General features: G+C 46.5%; 1 protein-coding gene across 1 annotated transcript in view; it reads left to right on the top strand.

Annotated features, from left to right (window-relative positions):
- The first annotated feature begins 85 nt into the window (after positions 1–85).
- LOC103188932 (minichromosome maintenance complex component 3 associated protein) overlaps positions 86–21,254 on the top strand; it is a 41,869-nt gene continuing 20,700 nt past the window's right edge. The window contains exons 1-6 of the mRNA XM_007909123.2: positions 86–479; positions 2,217–2,464; positions 2,638–2,722; positions 18,002–18,161; positions 18,358–18,536; positions 20,574–20,713. Coding sequence (XP_007907314.1) covers positions 86–479; positions 2,217–2,464; positions 2,638–2,722; positions 18,002–18,161; positions 18,358–18,536; positions 20,574–20,713 — 1,206 coding nt within the window. The remainder of the gene's footprint in view (positions 480–2,216; positions 2,465–2,637; positions 2,723–18,001; positions 18,162–18,357; positions 18,537–20,573; positions 20,714–21,254) is intronic.

Genomic DNA, 21,254 nt, shown 5'->3' with positions numbered 1-21,254 from the left:
GAGGGACGGACCGGACGTTTGGGGGAGACCGTGAGGGACGGACCGGAAGCTTGAGTGAGAGTGTGGGACGGACCGGAAGTGCAGGATGGAGACCGGAGTCGCCGCCGACGATCAGTCTCCGGTCCCGAGTTTCAGTTTCAAACCTCCCGCCGCCCCCCGCGGACCGCGGACTCCGCTCAACACGTTCAGCGTCGCGCCGCCACCGGCCGCCCCCGAGTCTGGCATCTTCCGCTTCTCCCAACCCGCGGCCCCCGGCCCCACCTTCAGCTTCTCGGCCCCTGGGCCCGCGCCAGCCCCCGACCCCCCCCACACACAGCGCCGCCGCTCTCCGCCGCCCGCACCCGCACCCGCACCCAGGCCGCACCGGCCTCTCGCCATCTTCAGCCGCACTCTCAGGGACTTGTTCAGTGACCGCGAGGAACGGCCACCCCGGAGCTCCCCACTCGGACCCGCCCGCAGCAAGAGGAGAGGCCGAGAGGGTGAGCGTCCACTCGCTGCCAGAGTCAAACCCGCGCCAGGGAGGGAGATAGTTACACCCAGAGGGCGGAGGGGAGAGAGTAAGTTATATATACAGTTGTAGTGGAAAAATGACGGAGTTGGAACCATCAGTGCAGTGCAGGTCGTCAGCCCAGTGAGAGATGCGCATTCCAATAAATATCTTAGCGGTTTCCATGTTCGGGGGAGACGTGCAATTCTCCGAATTGGATACTCTTTAAGTATTGTGATGGGTTTCCAGCTGACCAAGAAAATGACTCCATCAGAACTCCTCATTTTAAAGACCTTGATCAGGTCACCCGTCAACCTTCTTTGTTCCAATAGAAAAAGACTCAGTTTCTCCAGTCTCCATTTCTTGTTTGAAGGACGTTTCTCAGTGTAAATTGGCTGCTATGTTTGCCGAGAATACATAAGAAATGCTAGACAAAAAAAGACCAAGGTCCATCTAGTTCGCCTTCCAGCTTACTGGCGGTCGCATGCACATATGTCCTATATGTCCTATGTACTATATCCCATAATGTTATTTCCTAAAAGAAAACTATCTAATCGGTGTTTGAAAGAATCAACACTTCTTGCTTCAACTGTCTCCCCAGAGAGCCTGTCCACAGGTTCACTGTTCACTCACTGAAATAGTGTTTGTGTAGATTCTTTCTGTATTTACACCCCTTCAATTGCAGGCCATGTTTTACTCTTCTGGACAAGTTGAAACAGCCTGTCATGATCTATGTTGTCTTGCCCCTGAACAAGCCCAATTTACTTAGTTGCTCCTTATAGTCCAGTCCTTCCATTCCCTCAATCATTTTGGTTGCCCTCTTCTGTATCTTCTCGATTTTTCCAATATGTTTTTTGTACTATGGCAACCAGAACTGTATACAGTACTCTTAAGTACGGTCTCACTAATGATTTATACAGTGACAGGATTACCCCACTATTTTGGCTTGCTATTGGTCTTTTGATACATCCCAACATCTGGTTTGATTTACTCACTGCCACAGAGCATTGTTGGGAGAGCTTCAATTTATTGTCAATCAGGACTCCCAGGTCCTTTTCATTTTCGATTCATATTATTTTCCTTCCACTTAAATAATAGTCCCTTCTAGGATTTTTTTGTCCCCAAGTGAAGTACTTTACATTTCTCCACACTGAGTTTCATCTGCCACCGATCTGCCCAATTTCCAAGTATGTTCAAATCTTCCAGTAACCTATCTTCAGCTTTGCAATCTTACCACCTTCATTAACTTGGTGTCATCTGCAAACATAGCCACTGTGCTTGCAACTCCTAGTTCCAGATCATTTGTTAAACAAAAGAGGTCCCAAAACAGACCCTTGTGGAACTCCACTGGTAAAATTTTCCCAGTCTGATGATATTCCCTGTACAACAACCCTCTGGGTTCTTCCGGTCAATCAATTGTGAATCCATTGTAATAATACTTTGACTGATTCCCGCTTTCTTTACTTTCAGTACCAGCCTCTCAAGAGGAACTGTATCAAAGACCTTACTGAAATCCAGATATACAACATCCATAGCATGATCTTTCTCAAGCTCCCTTGTCACATTGTCAAAGAAAACTAGTAATTTAGATTGACAAGACCTTCCCTTCATAAACCCATATTGGCGTCACAGTCACTACACTTCCTAGCATGTGTAGTTTCAAATATCCGGAGGAGCTGTATGAAATATAAGGTTATTTTGAAGTTGATTGAAGTTTGTTGTCTGACAGGCTCTGCTGGCAAACCTCTGATACGCAGGATGCGCCGGACAGAGAGCTCAGACAGCCTGGCCGGCTCAGGTACAACCCCTGGTCCAGGCACGCCAGTGGCTGAGCTGACCGCTATCCAGTGTAAGAACATCCCGGAGCACATCAACAGCAAGGAGCTGGTCAAGCAGCACTTTTCTCTGTTTGGTAAAGTGCAGCGAGTTTACTGCTACCCCACGAGGAGCCTGGCCATCGTCCACTTCAGCGACCACGTGAGTGATGCCCGGGGTGGGGGGTGTGGGGAGGATGACTAGGACAGGACATCAATGGTAGCAACAATGGTGAGATACAGAGTAAAGCTGATGGTGCAGAGGTGATAAGCTGTGAATCAGGCCATGCTATCTCTACATCTGTTAGAAACTGAACAAATCACTTTTTGTTGAAGGCGTCGGCTGCTCGGGCGAAGAGAAAGGGCAAGAAACTGCGGGAAGGGGTGGAGATGGAGATATTTTGGCAACGGAAGAAAATCAGTGAGTAGTGATACACATTTCTCCTCCCGCTTTCCCCTGTAACCTGGCCTTGTGATCCCTCACAAAGATCAAACCTGGCCATCCATTCCTCACAAGAACGGAGTCATGGCCCTGCACACCCCAAGAGGGACCATTGAGGGTATTGATTGGAAGATACAAGGGGCATCAGTTCCAATTGTGATTCGTATCCGTATCTGAGGGTCATGGTGGACACCAATTTTTGCCTGGACACTGTACTGGGGGACCGTGCTGAGAAAGGGTGAAGGGCACTCTGGTCATGCTTATCTCTTTTCAAGGACAGCAAGGTCTCATTGTGGGTCAAACTTGTGGCATATAAGACCTGTGCAAACAGGTTTTCTTCTGGATTTGAGCTCCTGGGGGTGCAGTGGAGAGACTTCCTCCAGACCATTTGCAAAGTTCAGGATCAAGCAGCGAGGTGGTTTTGTGGCAAACATGGAAAGCGGTTGCGGGGAGGGAGGGCTCCGGTCTACGCTGACCTGTTGCTAGGCACTCTGGAAGTGCAGTTTGCTTTACAGCGAGCACAACTATTTGCCAAGGCCCCATAGTATGAGGACCTGGATTAAGCAGCTTGAGCTGAGTAAGCTTGGTATGCGACATTGGACTTGGACCTCAAGAACATCTAGGTGGCTAGCAAGTTGCAAGCTGACCTGTAAAGGTCCTCCCACCACGCTGAAGGCAAACAATAGCTGATGAGGAAACTCTGAGACTTGGGGTGACCGCTGCTGGAAAGCATTACCTGGGGTCTGAGTTTGTGACACACATTTGTATATCTAGAGCAGAATAAGCAGCAGCTGCTCAAGTTCCACACCTCCAACTGGTGGAACCATCGCTCAGTGGGAAGGGACATCTGCCTAAGCTGTACCCTGGAAGATCATAATCTTACATTTGATACCATGCCTTTCACATCACGTTATCAAAGCGTAGAATTTACAGGATTTACTGTAAAGTATTGTGACTATTTTGTGGACAATCGTGACAGGTATTTTTGCGCACAGCAGTGTCCCACAAACAGCCATGAAGTGAATTACCAATTTTATTTGGGGGATTGTCTGGCAGGACATTGGGCGAGGCTCCAAATGGTAGTAATGCTCTCAAACATTTCATGCTGAACTGTACTGCGCATCGCAGGGAGTTTCTGGCACATGCCATCCACCTAGTGAGGGCTCAAACCCGCACCTGTCCCATTGTCAAATGACTAACTAGTGATAGTGTCTATCTTCCTGGGGGGGTAAGTGGCGGTGGAGTGGTGATATGCTGGCAATGGAATATTGGAATTGAGTCACCTCTCTGCCCACTGTCTCCAGTCTGCTTCTTGCGTCAGGCAGGTCCGCAGTTCTCCAGAGTACTGCTGATGACAGTGGCCTAGCCCATTGGGAGAATGGCATTACGTGGCTCAGAGAGAATCTTATTGACCAGTGCTAGGGGGGCAGCTCTAAGGCAAGTTGAAGGCTCCTGGCTTGGATCTGTAAAATGCTCACCATTCTCTGTCGCCGCCCACACCCCAAGCAGCTTTTAAAACCTCTGCATTAATGCAGATAGCTCATGCTTAACTTAAAGCATTAGGAAGGAAGTTAAAGTGAAAGACTTCAAATGTAGTATTTTCCACTTGCTAATGAGGAAAGACAGAGGGTAATTAGGAGACCAATGCGTGGCTAAGGCATTGGTGTAGGGAGTCAGGCTTTTGTTTCCTCAAACAATGGAGCACCTTTTGGAATAGGGGGCATCTATACTGACTGGATGGGCTCCACCTAAACAAAAGGGGGTAGAGGTGTTGGCAGGCAGGATAGATAGTTTAGTTAGGGAATGTTTAAACTAGGCACATGGGTGGTTGTGGTAGGTGTAAGAGAGCACCCGAACCGATTAGGGAAAACCTTAAGGCGTACAACAACAACAACAAAATTACGTTCATAGAGAGCCTTTCACGTAGGGAGGACGTTCCAAAGCGCTGAACAGGCAGGGGTCGGGACCTGAGCATAGGGGAGGGGTAGTGTAGGGGTGAGGGAAGGCAGAGAGGTGGGAGGGCGACCAAAGGCACGATCGAAGATAAGGGTCTTGAGACCGGCCTTGAAGGAGGCAAGGGAGGAAGCGAGGCAAAGGGACCGTGGAATGGAGTTACAGAGTGAGGGCAGAGAGGCTGATGGTAGGGCGGGTTGGGCGGGAGACATGGAGCAGACTGGAGCCCGCTGAACGGAGGGAGCGGGCAGGTTGGTAGGTAGTCAGCAGGTCAGAGAGGTAGGAGGGGGCAAGGTCATGGATGGCCTTGAAAGTGAGGACGAGGATCTTGAATTCGATCCTCTGAGGGATGGGGAGCCAGTGGGTGGGAGTGATGGGGTCACGGATCCTGGTGCGCAAGAGTACACGAGCTGCAGAGTTTTGGATAATCTGCAGCTTGTGAAGGGAAGAGTTGGGAAGACTGATGAGGAGAGAGTTTCCATCATTGAGCCTTGATGTGACAAATCCATGGATAAGGGTTTCGGCAGCCTGAGGGGTGAGGCAGTGGCGGAGTCTGGCAATGTTGCGGAGCTGGTGGTAGGCAGTGTCAGTCATGGAGCGGATGTGGAGGAGAAAGGATAGTTTAGGGTCAAACAAGACACCCAAGTTCCTGACTGACTTAGTGAGGTTGAGTGTGCGGCCATGGAGGCTGATGCTGCCAGTGCCTGAGGTGCGGAGGCGCTGGCGCGAGCCAATCAGGAGGGCCTCGGTCTTGCTGACTTGAGTTGGAGAAAGTTGTCCCTTGGCCAGGACTTGACAGGCAGTCGGTCAGGATGCCAGTAGTCCTGGAATTGAGGGTGGAGACAGAGAGATAGAGTTGGGTGTCATCCATGTGGAAATTTACCCCATGTCTGCGGATGATGTCACCAAGGGGGAGCATGTAGAGGGTGAAGAGGAAGGGACCGAGGGCAGAACCACCACTTCGTCGCAGCAAATGGCTTCTCCTCCAGCCTCTGTACTGTCTCGTGCAGTGTGAAAGGTAGGACCTGAACCAGTCAAGGACAGAACCTTGAAGGTTTAGGTGGGAGGAGAGGCGGTGGAGGAGGATTAAATAGTCCACAGTATCAAAGGCAGCGGAGAGGTTGAGGAGGACGAGGCGGCAGAGGGAGCCCTGGTCGACATGGTCAGGATGTCGTTTGTGGCCTTGACCAGAGCAGTTTCCGTGCTGTGAGCAGCATGGAAACCTGATTGGAGGGGTTCATGGAGGGAGTGAGAGGAGAGGAAAGAGCGAAGCTGGGAGGCAACGGCTCTCTCAAGGACCTTGGATAGGAAAAGGAGGTTTGAGATGGGCCGCTAGCTGTGATGGGTCAAGGGAAGGTTTCTTCAAGGTGGGGGTGATAGTGGCTGTTTTGAGGGGGGGGGGAAGGAACAGTGCCAGATGACAGGGAGAGGTTGATGATGTTGGCTAGTAGTGGGGCAAGGAGGTGGAGCTGGGATTTAAGGAGAGGGGTGGGGATGGAGTAGGTGGTGGGTGTAACGGGTTTAATTCCAAAGGTTGGTGAAAAAGAAACAAAAAATGCCTTTAAAGTAAATGGGAAAGGCAAAAAAGAATGGAGTTGTACTTGCATTAATGTGAGAAGTCTGACGAATAAGATACGTGATCTGGAAGGTCTTATAGGAGCTGATGGATTGTACATCATTAGCATAAAAGAGACATGTTGGTATTAATCCAATCAATGGGATATGTATCTGGAAGGTTATAAACTTTAGGAGGGATTGTATCGGGAGAAGAGGAGGAGGTGGGTACTATATATGAGCTCCATTATTGAGACACAAGTGAGAGAGGCTATAAAAAAGGAAAGGGCAGACACAGAATCACTTTAGGTAGAATTAAAAGATGGTAACAGAAGTAAGCTACTAGTGGTGATCTGCTATAGACCCCCAAGCCAGGGTGAAAGCCTTGATCTACAACTGTGGCATGAGATAAGGAAAGCCACTAGTAAGGGGCCAACCATAGTAGTTGGAGATTTTAACTTGCCCAAAATTGATTGGGATAATAATGTGTCTACTGGTAAGATAGGGAAGTGGTTTCTAGAGTTAAAGGAAGACTGTTTTATGACTTAGTTTGTAGAAGAGCCAACAAGGGGAGATAACATCTTGGATTTGATAAAAAGCAACTGGGATGACCAAATCTCCAACATAAAGGTGGGAGAAGCATTAAACAACAACGATCACAATGCAGTCACATTTGATGTCGCAAGAATTGGTGAGGTTATAAAAACACAAACAAAACTGCCAACTCGAGCAGAGAGCCCAGGAGCATGAGGAGGGAACAGAGTGAGGAGAAACAGAGTGAGAATTCTGTTTGGGAATTTGGTGCAAAGGGGGAATTCGGTGCAGGTGAGAACTTGTAAAGGAGAAACAAAACCCCCAAGAGCCTGCACAAAAGATCACGTTCCTGTGGCAGTAGGTGTTGAGTAGGCGTTTAGTATATAAGGAGTGTGAACAAGGGAATAAAAGGTGTGAAATTACTTGTTTTTACCTACTTACCCCAAAACTGTTATTACAAAACATGTCTGAAAACCTGGCAGGGCAGCTAAGAAGCAGCCCATGCTCACTGTGTGCCATGTGGGAAATCCAGGATGGTTCATGTGTTCTGGACAAACACGTGTGTAGGAAGTGTCTCCGGCTGCTTGAGCTCAGGGTCGCTGAGCTTGAGGAGAGGCTACAGTCACTACATAGGATACGGGAGTCTGCAAAATTTATGGATCGAACTTTTCAGGAGGTGGTCACCCCACAGCCAGAGAGAGTTCAGGAGGTGGTCACCCCAGCTACACAGAGGGCTCAGAAGAAGGGTGAATGGGTGACCATCCGATGTGGAGCAAAATAAGAACAGGCAGTACAGAAATCCCCTAAGAGTGCGGCACTCACAAACCAGTTCTCGGTACTGGATACCGATGAGGACGCCTCTGGCGAGCAGAGTCAAAAGGTAATAGATGTTCAGGAGGATAAGGGGAAAAACGCCAACGCTGTTGTTATCGGATACAACAGTTAAAGGGATAGACAGGTGTTTCTGCCATAAAAGACGGGACTCGCGCATGGGATGCTGCCTCCCTGGGGCCAGGGTGCATGACGTCACAGAACAGATGCAAAATATACTACAGGGGGAAGAGGATAATCTGGAAATTGTGGTCCATGCAGGTGATAAAAGGGCTGAGATCCTACAGGGAGAATATCAGAAGCTTGGGAAGAAGCTAAAGAGCAGAACTCAATGGTGGTGATCTTGGATTACTCCCGATGCCTTATGCAAATGAATACCAAACTGGGAGGATCAAACACATGAATGTCTGGCTGGAGAAATGGTGCAGGAAATAGGGCTTCAGGTTTCTAAATCACTGGGACCACTTATGGAGCAGATGGGACCTGTACACGAGGGATGGGTTATACCTGAGCGGGGCTGGGACCAATGTCATTGCAACAAGGATAACAAATGCTATGGAGAAGCGTTTAAACTGACTTCAAGGGGGTGTGGGGATCAGAATGTAACATCAGGGAGGGGAAACAAGTTACCTAGTGGACGAGGAGAGACAAATAGAAATGAAACAAGGAATAGTCCAGCAAAAAATGGAAAGAGACGGGGGAGAAATGTAGAGCGGATTAAGCCGGTCTTCGAGTGAGTGTGTGTAAATGCATGGAGCGCGACCAATAAGCTTGGTGAGCTGCAGGCTCAAGTTGCCACATGGGGTTATGATGCAGTGGCAATTACAAAGACTTGGCTCAAGCAAGGACAGGAAATGGGAGCTCAATATTCCTGGTTACAACCTATTCAGGAGGGATAGGGAAGGCAAAAAAGGAGGAGGGGTGGGAATACTCATGAGGGACATGGTCATGGTCCTGGAAAAGGACGATGTGTTGGAGGGTCCAAAAACTGAATCTATTTGGTTAGAGTTACGGAACAGAAAAGGAGCTGTTACTCTGTTAGGTATTTACTATAGACCTCCAAATAAGAACATAAGAATTAGGAGCAGGAGTAGGCCATTCAGCTCCTCGAGCCTGCCCCGCCATTTCATAAAATAATGCCTGATCTTCTGACCTAACTCGTAATTACCTGCCCTATCCCCATATCCCCTTATCCCTCTATTTTTTAAAAATCTATCAGTCTCAGCCTTGAAGATGTTCAAGGACTGAGCATCTACAGCCTTCTGCAGCGCCTTGGGACGTCCTCCCGACGTGAAAGGCGCTCTATAAATGGAATCTTGTTGAAGAAATGTTTCCTCAACTCTGTTCTAAAAGGCTGACCCTTAATTTTAAGACTGTGACCCCTGGTTATAGATTCTCCTACCAGGGGAATCAGACCCTCAGTGTCTACTTTATCAGCCCTTTAAGAATCTTATGTTTTCAATAAGATCTCCCCTAATTAACATAACATGTAGGAGCAGGAGTCGGCCAATTGGCCCTTCGAGCCTGCTCCGCCACTCAATCATGCCTGATCTTCTAATCTAACTCCAGCTAATAACCTGACCCTGCCTTATCCTCATATCCCTTAATCCCCTTTGCAATAAGAAATCTATCTCAGTCTTGAATATGTTCAAGGACTGAGTGTCAACAGCCCTTTGAGGTAGTGAGTTCCATACATTCACCACCCTTTGAGTGAAGAATTTCTTCCTCAACTCAGTGTGAAAGGGTTGGCCTCTGATTTTAAGGTTGTGACCCCTGGTTTTAGTTTCTCCAACCAGGGGAAACAATCTCCCACTATCTACTCTATCATGCCCTTTGATGATCTTACATGTTTTTATTGCATTTGCCGATTAACAACATGTACACTATGGCACTGTGGGTTCTCGATTTGCTAAACTCGGTTTAGCCAAGGATTAGATTAAAATCTCAAATTGAATGAGCACAAAAAAGCAATCAATTCCTATTAAAAATATAGTATTACACACAGCCTCATCTTTGCCTTTACTTTTTAAGATTTCCAGATTTAAAGATTTAAAATATAGTTATTTACAATAGTCTTTGAATTACTTGGATTAGAATGGAGGTTAAATAACTTCATAAGAAAATTTCAAATTGTTCTATTGTACATTATATTAAATAATGCAAAGAATTAAGAAATAATTGTGGCCATTCTGTCTGAGTATCTTTCAAAAAAGTTCCTTTACATTTCAGTCCACCCAGAAATGCAATGCCACAGGAGACACAAAATAGATAGGGCTTTATTTTAACCCACACCTTCAGGTTTAGAGAAATGCCCTATCCAAATAATCCCACTCCCCAGTTTTTATCCCAAAGCCCTGCAATTTTTTCCTTTTCAAGTACATATCCAATTCCCTTTTGAAAGCTACTATCAAATCCGTTTCCATAACCCTTTGAGGCAGTGCATTCCAGATCGTAACAACTTGCTAGGTAGAACAAACCTACTAGTCTCCCCTCTGGTTCTTTTGCCAATTATCTTAAATCTGTGTCCTTTGGTTACTGGCCACCCACTAGAGGAAACAGTTTCTCCTTATCTACTCTATCAAAATCCCTCATCATTTTGAACACCTATATTAAATCTCCCCTCAACCTTCTCTGCTCTAAGGAGAACAATCCCAGCCTCTCTAGACTCTCCACATAACTGAAGTCCCTCATCCCTGGTATAATTCTTGTAAATCTTCTTTGCACCCCGACATCCTTCCTAAAGGGTGGTGCTCAGAATTGGACACAAAACTCTATCTCAGGCCTAACCAGTGATTTGTAAATGTTTAGCATAACTTTCTTGCTTTTGTACTCTATGCCTCGATTTATAAACCCATATCCTTTTTTAACAGCTTCAACAACTTGCCCTGCTACCTTCAAAGTTTGCGTTTGTGAACCCCCAGATCTCTGTTCCTGCACTCACTATTTAGCTTATATTGCCTCTCCTCATTCCTCCTCCTAAAATGCATCACATCACACTTCTCCACATTAAATTTCATCTGCCATGTATCTGCCCATTTCACCACTATGTCCTTCTGCAGTCTGCTACCATCCTCCTCACTGTATATTTTCCAAGTTTTGTATAATCTGGAAACTTTAAAATAAGATCTCCCCTAATTCTTCTCCCCTAATACTCTCGAGAATATAGCCCTAGTTTATTCAGCCTATCCTCATAGGTCAGTCCCCTCATCTCAGGAACTAACCGAGTGAAGCTACGCTGCACCCCCTCGAGGGCAAGTATGTCCTTTTTTAAATAAGGAGACCAAAACTGCACACAATACTCCAGGTGCGGTCTCACCAAGACCCTATACAGTTGCAGCAAGACTTCCCTACTCTTGTACTCTAAACCTTTTGCAATGAACGCTAGCCAACATGCCGTTTGCCTTCTTAGTTGCTGCTGCACCTGCAAACTAACTTTTTGAGACTGGTGTACAAGGACACCCAAATCCCTCTGAACACTAACACTATCTAATCTCTCCCCCTCTAGGAAATAATCAGTTTTTCTATTTTTTCTACCTAGGTGAATAACTTCACACTTCCCTACATTAAATTCCGTCTGCCACCTACTCGCCCACTCCCCAAGCCTATCCGTATCCCGTTGCAATCTTTTTGCATCATCCTCAGAGCTTAATCTCCCACCGAGTTTAGTGTCATCCGTGAATTTAGATACGTTACATTCAATGTCCTCGTCTAGATCATTGATGTAAATTCTAAATAGCTGAGGTCCAAGCACTGATCCTTGTGGTACTCCACTAGTCACATCTGCCAATTCAAGAATGACCCGTTTATCCCTACTCTCTGTTTTCTACCCATTAGCCACTCTTCAATCCATGCTAATATGTTCCCATTAATCCCGTGGTCTTAACCTTGTGCAATAGCCTTTTGTGTGGCACTTTGTCAAATGCCTTTTTAAAATCTAAATATACTACATCTACTGGTTCCCCCCTATCAAACTTGCTAGATACATCTTCAAAAAACTCTAAAAGATTAGTTAAGCATGACTTCCCTTTTGTAAAGCCATGTTGACTCTGCCTAATCTTGTTATGGTCTTCCAGGAATCCCATAACAACATCTTTAATCAAGGACTCAAGAACTTTCCCTACCAATGATGTCAGACTAACTGGTCTATAGTTCCCCATCTTTTCTCTCCCACCCTTCTTAACTAGTGGTGTTACGTTTGCGATCTTCCGATCAATGGGAACTGTTCTGGAATCCAGAGAATTTTGGAAGATCAAAGACAAGCCATCCACTATCTCAGTAACCACCTCTTTTAAAACCCTAGGATGTAGGCCATCAGGTCCAGGAGATTTATCAATTTTAAGACCTGACAATTTACCGAAAAACCATTTCTTTACTAATATTAATTCCCCCAAGTTGCTCGCTAACATTGCCTTTTTGGTTCCCCTCTATTCTTGGTAGGTTTTCAGTGTCTTCTAAGGTGAAGACAGTAGCAAAGTACTTGTTTAATGACTCTGCCATGTCTTTGTCCCCTACTATAATTCCCCCCATCTCTGCCTGTAGCGGACCCACATTTACCTTTGACAGCCTCTTCCTCTTTATATATTTATAAAAACTCTTGCAGTCTGTCTTTATGTTCTTCGCTAGTTTGTCCTCATATTCCATTTTCTCCCTCTTAAATAGTGGGAAGGAGATAGATGAGCAAATCTGGAAGCAGATTTCTGAGAGATGCAAAACCAATAGAGTATTGATAATGAGGGACTTCAATTATCCTAACATAGACTGGGAAACACACAGTGTAAAGGGCAAGGAAGGGGAGGAATTCCTGAAATGTGTGCAGGAGAACTTTCTGGATCAGCATGTTTCCAGCTCAACAAGGAAGGAAGCAGTGCTAGATTTAGTTCTGGGCAAGTGGAGCAGGTTTCAGTAGGAGAGCATCTGGATAACTGATCACAATATCATTAGGTTTAGAACAGTTATGGAAAAGGACAACAATCAATCAATGGTTAAAGACCCCTTAACTGGAAGTGTGAGCTAAAAAGGGACCTGGCCAAGATAGATTGGAAAGCAAGATTGGCAGGTAAGAGATAGTCGGGGACAGAGCAAATATGTTCCCACAAAGGGGAAAGGTAGGACAGTCAAACCTCCCTGGATGACTACGGCAATTGGGATTAAAATAAAACAGAAAAGGGAGGCTTATGACAAATGTTAGGTCCAAAACACACAGGATAATCAAATAGAATATAGGAAGTACAGAAGAGAAGTGAAAAGGAAAATAAGAGGGGCGAAGAGATTGTACGAGAAAAGATTAGCAGGAAACATAAAAGTGAACCCTAAGGTATTTTGTAAGCATATCAAGAGTAAAAAGTTAGTCAAAGCTTGGGCGGGTCCAATTGGGGAACCTAGTGGAAATCTTTTTGTTGAGGCTGATGTACTAAATAAGTACTTTGCAACTGTCTTCACAAAAAAACAATATAAATTCTCACTTAGAAAAATATGATTTAATAAAGGACAGTCAACACGGATTTGTTAAAGGCAGACCGTGTCTGACAACCTAATAGAATTTTTTGATGAAGTGACTGAGTGGTGGATGAAGATAGTGCAGTAGACGTAGTTTATCTAGATTTTCAAAAGGCATTTGACAAAAGTGCCACATAAGAGACTTATAAACAAAATAGAAGCCCACGGTACTAAAGGGACTGTGGCAACATGGATCCAGAACTGGCTAGGAGACAGAAAGCAGAGAGTGGTAGTAAACGGTTGCTTTTCAGACTGGAGGGAGGTGTGTAGTGGTGTCCCTCAGGGGTCGATATTGGCACCACTGCTCTTTCTGATCTATATTAATGATCTGGACCTGGATATAGGGAGCACAATTGGAACAGTATGTACCCATACGAAGCATAGGTAACAAGCTTAAAGGCACTCCTGCCTAGTTGGACGGGGCTACAAAGCAAATCATAAAGAGGGAGAAAAGGCATTTAACGCCATGAAGGAAAATGGCACAGAATTAAATCTAATTCAATACCAGAAGGCATGCCAAGACTGCAAAAAAGGCATCAGAATGGCAAAGAAAAGCTTTGAATTGAACATGGCAAGAGATAACAAAAAGTTACATTATGAGTAAAAGAAAAACAAGCAGTGGAATAGGGCCACTGAAGGTGGGTTTGGGAGAGAACATGACAAATAATGCTGCGCAGGCTGCAATAGCGCTAAATACGTTTTTTTGCCAATCAGTCTTTACCAATGTAAGGAATTCCTACTGGTATAACCAAGCACTAGACGGAGTCACTCTAGTCATATATTTTGAAATGTTTTATTTCCAAACTATCAAAGTCCCAGTACACAGATGATTATAAACCTGCTCTACATATAAATTACATAATTACACCTGACGCACATTAATCATTCGACGCATACACAATGAACTTACTTATACTCTATTCTGCTCGATCATCACACTCATTTTTAACCAATCTAACCACTATAACATATTTGGACCTATTATGTTTCCTATGTGGTATATGTGTGTACCTCTCTGAGCTTGTTGCGTTGTTGGGTGCGTGTTTTAGGAAGAGAATACTACCAGTCTGTTAGGTGTCAGTGGAACAAAGTCTTCAACTTGCTTCTCGGCTCGAACAATCTTTCTCTCGCCTCTGGACTCGGACAGTCTTTGCTCAGCTCCTGGCATTCCCCTTCAGTGAGAGTTAGACCCGCGTCTTTCTCTCCCCTCGAAGGTGTGTGCTATCCCTCGCTCTGGCTGCCAATCTTGTACCCTTTTTCACCCATCGGGACAACGTCACACTCATTCTCCCATAACTCCCTGATTCTCCTTTCTCTGGCCTTGTCTGTAACCCTTGCCCTGGCTTTCCTTCTAATCCATGGGTTTGTTACCTTGTCCAATTAGTCGCATTCTTGACTGCTGTTATCCTTCACCATTCTTTCCATTCTTTCTTCCCTATCTGTCCCAACCAGTCCTCCTGACTCCTGGCCTTGACAACCTTAGATGATCAATTATCTCCCTCCTGTTGCGTGTGTGCGGCCTAATTGGCTTTTTATACCCATGATGCATTTGTTGCTATCTTGCCCACGTTCTTAATGTATTTTTGTGCTGGCTTGTACCGATTAGGTGAGGACCCAGGTACTCCCAACGCTGCTTTCACAAGCCCTGTTATCTCCGCTCCTTTGCCCTCTTGTCCAGAAGCCACGTTCCAGTATCAGTGAATACCTTAGCCTAACTTGAGTATGTTTTCTATCCCAGTTTCTGTGATGTTTATATGGCAAGCATCTTATTCCTTTATTGGTATTACTATATGAAACTATTCTGTGTATCTAAAACTAGGACCATATTTTAACCCTTTACGCCAAGGAGGAGACGGGTAAACTATCTGATCTGGAAAGAAAAGGATGTCACAGCGAAAAGTTGCGATACTATTCATATCACTACCAGCATGGTTGCCAAACAGCTGTACAAACTTAAGGTAAATAGATCTCAGGGGCCGGATAAATTGCATTCAAGGATCCTTAAGAAACTAAGGGAGGAACTCGCAGAAATGCTGGCACAAATCTTTCAAAAATCACTGAATACTGGATAGATGCTGGGGAACAGGAGAAAGGCAGATGCCTATTTTTAAGAAAGCTAGCAAAAATTACCCTGGAAACTACAGACCAGTAAGTTTGATGTCCATTGTGGGTAAAATTATGGAGACTTTTATTAAGGATAAAATAATGGAGCATCTGGACAGAAATAAAATCATAAATCCTAGCCAATATGGGTTCATCAAGGGACGTTCTTGCCAATCTAATTTACTGGTTTTCTTTGACGGTGGGAATCAGTGGAGGTATATTAAAATGGATAAACAATTGGTTGACTGGAAGAACCTATATAGTGAATGTCATCAGACTGGGAAAATGTTACCAGTGAAATTTCACAAGGGTCTGTTTTAGGACCTCTTTTGATCAATGTTTTTATAAATGATCTGGAACTAGTCGCAAGCACAGTGGTTAAGTTTGCAGATGACACCAATCTAATGAAGGTGGTAGATTGCAAAGCTGAAGATAGGCTACAGGAAGATTTGAACATACTTGGAAATTGAGCAGATCGATGGCAGATGAAATTCAATGTGGAAAAATGTAAAGAACTTCACATGGGGACAAAAAAAATCCAGGAAGGGACTAGTTGAATGGAAGGAAAATAATATGAATGGAAAATTAAAAGTATTTGGGGTCCTGATTGACAATAAATTTAAACTCGCAACAATGCTCTGTGGCAATGAGTAAAGCAAACCAGATGTTGGGATGTACAAAAGATCAATAATGGGGTAATCTTGCCACTGTATAAATCATTGGAGAGACCATACAGAGTACTGTGTTCATTTCTGGTAGCCGCAGTGCAAAAAGCGTATCGGAGAAATTGAGAAGATACAGAAGAGGGCAACCAAAATGATTGAGGGAATGGAGGGACTGAACTATGAGGAGCAATGACGTAAATGGGCATGTTCACGCTAGAAAAGAGAAGATTGAGAGGCAACATGATTGCTGTCTTTAAGATTCTAAAGGGGCTAGACAATATAGATCATGACAGACTGTTTCAGCTTGTCCAGAATAGTAGAACCAGAGGATACAGCCGGCGATTGAAGGGGGTTAAATTCAGAACAAATGTAAGAAAACACTATTTCAGTGAGCGAATAATGAACTTGTGGAACAGGCTCCCTAGGGAGACGGTTGAAGCAAGAAATGTTGATTCTTTCAAATACTGATCAGATAGTTTTCTTTTAGGAAATAACATTATGGGATATAGTACATAAGTAGTTTGGGACATATGTGCATGCGACCACCAGGAAGGTGGAAGGCGAACTAAATGGACCTTGGTCTTTTATCGTCTATCATTTCTTATGTTCTTATTATCTCTGGTGTTGGGTCAACTGCCAACTCTGCATAATGCTTCTTTCATGGGACCCTCATGGGTCTGTTGTAGAACACTGGCCCCAGGCCAGAGGGACCCTCCTGCCATGTCTGATGACAAACTTCAGTCAGTAGAGGAGAGATTGGGATTGTTCATGCATAGTTGTGTGGCTTCATGGACTGATGCAACCAGTGACTGTTCTCGCCATCTCTGGTGGCCTCTGTTAACCTTCACATAAACTGAAAAGTACTTGGTTAAAGTCAAGTATTTAATTTTAATATTCTCTTAGCTTAACCCCAGCAATTCTGCACCAACAACCCGTAACACAAACCTCCCAATACTAACCTCAAAGCACAAGTACCCTTGCTTTATCCAGAATTGACTTACCTTGCTTCTGTAATATACAAACTGCAAAACTTCTAGCTCATCAAGGAATGCAACACCGATACGCACGTCTCCTAACCCTCCCTAACCAGAAGCGACCCCACTGCCTGACTTACCACCTACCGACTACTAGACTCCAAGCACCCCGATTTTTATACCCTCTTTAGCTTCTCCCCATCACGAGCGGGCAACCAACCTATCACACACTACCAAAGAGACCCCAACTCACTTTTGGCGCCAAAGCAATCCTTTCGGGCAGCTAGAGCACAAAGGCCTCGTGCCCGTGGACTCTTCTTGCACTTCATGCTCTCGCCTCTCCTACCCCCGTCCACCCAGCCTTCCTCCTACTGTCAATGTGAACTCTGCATCCGCCTCAGAGGGGGAGAAAGAAAGGCTGCACACGGAGCGGGTAACAGACCACGTCCGTCACAAACCCATTGATCTCACGTTATTTCTCCAAAAGCCTTTCTGGCTTCATGCCGTGCTTGGTCGTAAGTTGTCTTTAGTGGTTTCAGTTAGCTCTGAAGAAGCTTCTAAACCTGATTTAAAGGCCTCTGTTTTCGCTTAATAGATCTCCTTCTGTTTTTGGTTACCTTGGCAGGCCGCGCTTCAGACTCGGTCCTGGGCTTTGTGCTCACTGGGAGAGAGCCTGGGAACTACGCTGGCCCCTCCCTCACAGTTACCCCGTCACGGGCAGCAACGCGGCTGTATCCCTTTTGACACAGTAGGTGGTCAGAGGTTTCCCAGCAATGCCAAACAATACCTTTGTGGAGCATCGGATATGCCAAACAACTCACAACACTTGATCGTGTGCTGTTCTGCACTCTACACCAATGCTATGGAATTAGCAAACTTCAAGGAGAGCACTGTTGACAAAGGGATTGGACAAGAGGGGAGTTTCTCCTGGCTGATTGTGGGACATTGCTGTGTGCAAAATGGCTGCCACGATCACCAAAATAGTCACTCACCTTTACAGTAAATCCTGTGACGCGTTTGACACATGAATATCAAATTTCTGAATTATTAAGGATTATTTGCTCCGCCTCCATTGCAGGAGCAGCAAGTAACCTTCCAAAGAGAAAGGTGCCCTTCAGTCCTGTCATCTTCCACCACTCTCCCTCCAGGTCCCGTGAAGAAATCTGACTGGTCGTCATCCAGAGAAGAAAAGGAGGTGAAAGAGGAGGGGGAGCTATCCAGTGAGGAGCCCATGAGCTTCCAGTACTCGCCCCGACCATCCAGCACCATGACCAGAACCTCCACAGTCATTGGCACAGGCAGCACTTGGTAAACTCCCGTGGCGCAGAAAGGCGTGTAACACTGTAAAAGTGTCACATGCTGCAGCAATGCAGGGGGCATATTTTTGCAGAGCACCAAGCGAGCACGGGTGGCGAAGGGGCGGGCGCCTGGCTGGAAGGGGTGGTGGGTGGTATGAGATTGATGATGAACGGGGAACATGGTCACTGAACCATGTGTTCGGCAGGTCTGCTACCAAGAAACCAGCCTCGTCAAAGAGCCTGCAGTTTGAAGAGGGCCCGGACATGGTGGGGGAGCGAGGGGGAGTTCTGCCTGCTTCCCTCAGCCACCTGGTTGCGATGGTGGCAGAGAGCGCCGAGGACAAGTACAGAATCCTGGACCAGAGGGACAAGCTAATGAGACAAGGTACACCGGAGCCTTAGCTCTCCCATTCCCCCAACACTGTCTTCTGTGTGATCTCAGATCCAGTGCTCACTGACCACAGGGCCACATGCTGGTCTCTACATCTACCAATCACACCGTCTGCACTTCATCTCCACAAACGGTTTCTCCTCTAGCCCCTGAACCACCTTGTGCGGCGTTCCTTGGGGTCTGGCTTGGTCCTCTTCTATACCTATATGCTCTCTCTTGGTGATGTCAACCGCAGACATGGGGTCAATTTCCACATGTATGCTGATGACACCCAACTCTACCTCTCTGCCTCCATCCTTGACTCCAGGACCACTGCTGTCCTGTCAGAATATCTGTCAGTCATCAAGTCCTGGATGAGAGCCAACTTTCTTCAGTTGAACATCCTGATTGGCTCCCGTCAGCGCCTCCACACCTCAGGCGCACACAGCATCACTATCCAAGGTTGCACACTCCACTTTACTATGCTAGTCTGGAACCTTGGCATCTTGCTTGACCCTCAACTCTTTTCTGCCTGCTCATGACCCGCTCTGCCTTCTCCCACCTCCGCAACATTGCCCGGCTCCGCCACTGTCTCACACCGCAGGCGGCCGAGACCCTCATACACGCATTCATAATATCCAGGCTTGATTATGCAAATTCCCTGCTAATCGGCCTCCCTAATTCCTCCCTCCATAGGCTGCAGATCATCTAGAACTCTGCAGCCCGTGTCCTCTCCCGTACCAGGCTCGGTGACCCTATCGCACAGAGGATACTGTTCAAGATCCTGGTCCTCTTCTTCAAAGCCCTCTGTGGCCTTGCTCCCCCTACCTCTGTGACCTCCTAACCCGCTACCAACCTGCTTGCTCCCTCCACTAGTGGGCTCCGATCTGCTTCATGTCCCCTACCTCGCCCGCCCCACCATTGGTGGGTGAACCTTCTGCCACTCTGCCCCCTCTGGAACTCCATTCCGCAGTCCCTCTGCCTCGTCCCCTCCCTTGCTTCCTTCAAGACCCTCCTCTTCGACTGTGCCTTCGATCACCCTCTTTCTCCCCGCCCTCCACTCTCCCCGATCCTGACTCCGAAACACTGACTGTCCAGCGCCTTGGAACATCCTCCTGATGTGAAAGCTGCTATACAAATGTCATTTTGTTGTTGGTCTGGCTCAGATACAAGTTCTCTGCAGTTTTAAGACCCACGTCGGGGACTTTGAGCTCATAGTCTAGGTTGACATTCCAAGGCAGTGCTGGAGGAGTATTGCATTGTTGGAGTTGCCTTCCTTCAGAATGAGACTTAAAACCGATGTCCCGTCTGCCTGTTTAGACGCATGTGGGTTAAGAGAAGTGAATTTCTCTCCTGGTGTCTGGGCCAACAATTCTAGAGATACAATTAATTATTTGCATCATGGCTGTGTTGGGGAGTTTTGTTTTGGTTGTTTTGACACATCTGGAAACCCATCACTATGCTTAAGAGTATCCAAACCAAACAGAGTTCCGTGCATCCCACCGACACATGGAAATTCCCATGTATTGGAATGGAATGCGCACTCTCACTGGAGGAACACTTCTTGCTTACCTAATTTTGGAGAGTATCAGGTGCAGGTTGGGTAGAGCCAAGGCTTGGGGATCCCAGAGTGTGCGTTGGGAAACTGCTGGAGTCCAACCAGCTAAAACTGCATAGTTTTCCTGCAGTTTGTCCAACTAAACCACTCCCATTAGGACTTTGGCTTGCAGGGTTAACAGGAGCTGAGTTGGAAGAGCCCTTGAAGAATCCCCCCACACTGTGCAAATTTGACTTGTGTTTTCTGCCAAGAAACAAGTCACTGCACTTCACAACATGACCTGTGAAGCCCTTTCAGATGTGCTGACAGGCTGTGTGAATTGTAAGCATAGAGGACAAGTACAGGACTCTGCTCTGCTGACAAACCTCTGTTGAGGAGAGGGCCCAAAAGCCTGTGGGGGTGGGGGATGTGGTAATGGCTGCTTATCCTGAGCAGCCTTGTGGGGTGGACTGGGGCTGGTATCAGCACAGCCTGATGTGTGGATGTGCTTTCAGCAAGGGTGAAGAGTACTGACCTGGAGAAGGCGAGAGCTATGGTGGGAACCTGTCCTGATATGTGTCCAGAAAAGGAACGGTACATGAGGGAGACCCGCTATCAGCTCAGCTCCTTCGAGCTGCTTCCTGGCACCGACAAGGTCAGTTTCATAAACTTCATTTAGACACACACTGGACTGTTCACCCCAAGAGTGATGTATGGGGTGCGAATAGCAACATGGACACGATGGGAGAGCAGGGAGTGAGATTAGACTAGAGAGCTCCAATGGGGATCGAGCACCAGCACAGACGCAATGTGGAGAGGGTAGGGAATGGGATTAGACTAGAGAGCTCCAATGGGGAGCGAGCACCAGCATAGACACAATGTGGAGAGAGTAGGGGATGGGATTAGACTAGAGAGCTCCAATGGGGAGCAAGCAGTAGCTCAGAAACAAATGTGGAGAGTTGGGAATGGGATTAGAATGGAGAGCTCCAGTGGGGGAGGGAGCACCAGCACAGACACAATGGGAAGAGAACAAAGAATGTGATTAGAATAGAGAGCTCCAGTGGGGAGCGAGTACCAGCACGGACACAATGAGAAAACAGGGAATGTGATTGTGGTGTGCATTGCTGATCGGCCTCACTCCCGTTCTCTCTCTCGTCTCGTGGGTTAGTCTGGGCTGTGCGAGCTGTGTCAGACTC

Source organism: Callorhinchus milii, unplaced genomic scaffold, assembly GCF_018977255.1.
Source record: "Callorhinchus milii isolate IMCB2004 unplaced genomic scaffold, IMCB_Cmil_1.0 Scaffold6, whole genome shotgun sequence".
NCBI classification, from domain to species: Eukaryota; Metazoa; Chordata; class Chondrichthyes; order Chimaeriformes; family Callorhinchidae; genus Callorhinchus; species Callorhinchus milii.
Note: the sequence above shows the minus strand (reverse complement) of the source record. Positions and strands in the feature narration are given on the sequence as shown.